The 4,105-nt window shown below is 52.9% G+C and overlaps 1 protein-coding gene across 1 annotated transcript; it reads left to right on the forward strand.

Annotated features, from left to right (window-relative positions):
* The first annotated feature begins 1,793 nt into the window (after positions 1–1,793).
* On the forward strand, positions 1,794–3,697 carry LOC116224451. Its single transcript, XM_031584282.2, has 2 exons — positions 1,794–2,062; positions 2,397–3,697. The coding sequence occupies exons 1-2, from the start codon at positions 1,831–1,833 to the stop codon at positions 3,500–3,502; spliced, it is 1,338 nt and encodes a 445-aa protein (XP_031440142.1). The 5' UTR covers positions 1,794–1,830; the 3' UTR covers positions 3,503–3,697.
* Positions 3,698–4,105: the final 408 nt, after the last annotated feature.

A 4,105-nucleotide genomic window follows, 5' to 3' on the forward strand; every position in this document is an offset into this window, starting at 1 on the left:
TAGCGGGACCCAGCACGAACGGTGTATGAGTCCCACCCACCAATGGCTACGAAAAATTATAAGGAAAAAATACCCCTTGAGTCAGCGAGAGCGGGGGCGGAAGATGACTCATCGGCGGATAACCCGGTTATTGACATAGGAACGGAACAGACTACGAGTTTGATGATCAGCATACCCGAGACTGCAACAGCTACAGCAGGACACAAGCTCCAGAGCTGCATATGTGGCTGGGAAAAGGTTACTTCCACTAGAGGCCTAAAAATACATCAGGGCAAGAAAGGGTGCCTAAAGAAGGGTCAACAGGGATCTCGCATCGACAGCTACTTTCTGAGAAGCAGGTCGAGTCAGTCGACTGAAGTTCAGCAGCGGGGCCAAAACCACAGTCTGCAGGACATCAACATCCCTGTCCCAGAAGAGGACGAACCTTGCACAGGAAACCAACCTGAACCCAGCCCAGCAAGACCTGCAGTGGAAAAGAAGATCCAGGGGCGAAGGCCACTGATCAAGTGGCCAAAATCCTGCGAAAAGGCACTGTGGATGGAGGTCAACACCGACCTCTGCAACATCTTAGAGGGGCTCAAAGGCACCACCAGGAAGAAGCTGGAGAAAATGGGAGATCTTATATACAGCTATGGATCGGAAAGGTTTGGAGCAGTCGAAAGAAAGAGATCTGAACCGACAATCCCCACTAAGTCCAGGAGGCAGAAGGAAATAGATCGCCTAGTCAGAGAGAGGAGGCAGCTGAAGAAGCAGTGGAGGAAAGCCACAGAGGAGGAAAAGGAGGGCATCAACGTCTTGCAGGAGGCCATCCGGAGTAGACTTGTGACACTGAGAAGAGCGGAAAATCTGGTAAAGAAGCGCAGAAGGAAGGAACAGACAAGATCACGCTTCTACAAAGACCCCTTCAAATTTGTGAAGAGTCTCTTTACAGCGGAGAAGAGTGGAAGCCTCTCAGTGTCAAAGGCAGACCTGGAAAAACATCTGGAAAAGTCCTGCACAGATGCCAAACGCCACAAAGAGGTTATTCTCCCATCTGATATGCCACCAATCAACCCGCCAGAGCACCAGCTAGATATCAGCCCACCCAGATGGAGCGAAGTGGAGAAAACTGTGCGTAGAGCAAGGGCTGCTTCAGCCCCAGGTCCTAACATAGTTCCATACAGGCTCTACAAAAATGCACCAGATGCCCTGCGATTCCTCTGGAAGCTCATGAGGGTGGTCTGGCAAAAGAAGGAGATACCAACATCCTGGCAGAGAGCTGGAGGAATCCTTATCCCAAAGGAAAAGGACTCCTCAGAAATCGGCCAATTCCGCCAGATCAGCCTCCTAAACGTCGAGGGGAAGATATTCTTCAGTGTGGTCGCTCACAGGCTGGCAGGATACCTGCAAAGAAACCATCTGATTGACACATCAATCCAGAAAGCAGGCATCTCTGGCTTCTCCGGTTGTCTGGAACATGCGAGTACCATCTGGCATCAGATCAAAGTTGCCAAGACGGAGGGAACAGATCTTCACGTGGTGTTCCTGGATCTCGCCAACGCCTTTGGCTCAGTCCCTCACAACCTCCTCTGGACCGCATTTGACTTCTTCAGGGTCCCTGTAGCCCTAACAAGCCTTGTCAAGGCCTACTTCCAGGACGTGCAGGTGTGCCTATCAACAGCAGAGTACACCACAGCATGGCAGCATCTAGAAGTGGGAATTATGGCCGGCTGCACCATCTCCCCGCTAGCCTTCACAATGGCCATGGAGATGATAATTCGAGCATCTCGGTGGGTGGTTGGAGGACAGCTTATAAGACCTGGCCTGAGGCTGCCGCCTGTGAGAGCTTACATGGACGACCTTACCACCCTCACCACGACCAAGGCTTGCACTGTACGGCTACTGAAAAAGCTGCAAGATAACATCGAGCTGGCTCGGATGAAGATCAAGCCGAGCAAGTCCAGAAGCATCTCCATCGTCAAGGGGAAGCTGTCAGACCAACGCTTTCTCATTGGCGATGAGCCTATTCCAACTGTCTCTGAGAAGCCTGTGAAGAGCCTTGGCCGATGGTATGATGCCTCCCTTAAGGACAAAGAGCAAGTAGATCAGCTCAGGAAGGATGTAGCCAGCGGCCTGGAGAACATCAACAGAACCGCACTACCTGGCAAGTTGAAGCTCTGGTGTATGCAGTTTGGGCTCCTTCCACGCCTCTTATGGCCACTTACCATGTATGAAGTCCCGATCTCAAAGGTGGAAAAGCTGGAGAGGCTGGTCAGCTCATATGCAAGGAAATGGCTTGGGCTTCCCAGGTGCCTCAGCAGTATAGGGCTCTATGGCAAAGGAGTATTAGAAACTGCCCATTTCCAGTCTAGCAGAGGAGTATAAATGCGCCAAAGTTAGACTGGAGATGATGCTATTGGATTCGAGTGATCCATTTGTAGCCCAAGCTGCACCCATCCTGGCTACTGGGAGGAAGTGGACCCCACTGGAAGCAACCAAGCAGGCAAAGGCAGCACTCAAGCACAGGGACATCGTGGGCCGAGTGCAGCACGGGAGGAGTGGTCTTGGAGCCGGAGCCAGTACACCGGCCTGGAACAAGGCTACTCCGTTCCAGAGACGCAAGCTGGTGGTCCAGGAGGTACGTCAGCAAGAGGAGGCAGCAAGGTGTGCAAAAGCTGTTTCACAGGCAAAGCAGGGGCAGTGGATGACTTGGGAGGGAGTGGAGAAGAGGAAGATCTCCTGGCAGGAGCTGTGGGAGATGGAGGCATTTAAGGCTAGCTTCACCATCAGGGCCGCTTATGATGTACTGCCGTCTCCCAAGAATCTTAGCCAGTGGTACGGAGAAGACCCGACATGCTCCCTCTGCCCGACTCCAGCTACACTAAAGCACATCCTGGTGGGCTGCAAGACCGGCCTCACTCAAGGCCGGTACACCTGGCGGCACAACCAGGTGCTACAGTGTCTTGCGGCAGTGATGGAGAGTCGACGGATGAGCGTCAATGCCCTTCCTCCACCATCTCGTAGGCCGGCAACAACATTTGTCCGGGAGGGCGGGGGCCAAGCCACTCTCACCACCACAAGACCAGAAACTGGACAGCTAGGTGGGGCACGGGACTGGAAGATGCTGGCAGACCTAGGCCAGAAGCTCCGATTTCCAGCAGAAATAGCAACATCAAATCTGCGACCAGACCTTGTGCTTTGGTCGGCCTCACTCAAGCAGGTCTATATCGTCGAGCTCACGGTGCCCTGGGAGAGTGCGGTGGAAGAGGCTTACGAGCGCAAGAAGCTAAGGTATGCGGACCTTGCAGGAGACGCACAACAACGAGGCTGGAAAGCTAAGGTCTGCCCAGTTGAAGTAGGCTGCAGAGGATTTGTAGCCACCTCAACATCCAGGCTTCTTCGAGAGATGGGAGTGCGGGGGAAGGCCCACAGGCAGGCAGTCAAAGACCTTTCCAGGGCTGCTGAAAAGGGAAGTCAGTGGCTGTGGATAAAGAGGAAGGACTCCGCCTGGGCTGTCGGATGAGTGATGGCATCTAGGGAGTGAGCCCGGGACGCCGGATCTCACTGCTGAACCCTCTGGAGGTGTCGTGGGTCAATCAGCGAAACATCGAAGAAGGAGGGCGCCCACTTGACAACCCATAGGATGCCATCAATCATTCGACCAACCCACGGAGTCTCGAGTATGCAGAAAGGGATATTAACACCTTGTCCTACATAACAGATCTGTGGATGCGAGGAAGCGAACAGAAGTACATTTACAGACCTCAATGTAAAATACAGAAACCACCATTGGAGGATCAGAACACACATGTACACACACACACACACACGCACACACACACACACACACACACACACACAGACACACACACACACACACGCACACAGACACGCACACAGACACGCACACACACACACACACACACACATGCAAACACACACGCACACACACAAACACACACGCACACACACACAAACACACACACACACAAAACACAATAGGACTTCAGCTGACTGTAAACATGTATTCATACCTGCTGTGTTGTGGGGCCCAGTCGAAAAACTCAGACATGTGCTCAGACCTCACCTCACAGCGAGTGCTTGCATTCCAGAAATCTGTCCTAAC

This window comes from Clupea harengus, chromosome 17 (genome assembly GCF_900700415.2).
Source record: "Clupea harengus chromosome 17, Ch_v2.0.2, whole genome shotgun sequence".
In the NCBI taxonomy this organism is placed as follows: domain Eukaryota; kingdom Metazoa; phylum Chordata; class Actinopteri; order Clupeiformes; family Clupeidae; genus Clupea; species Clupea harengus.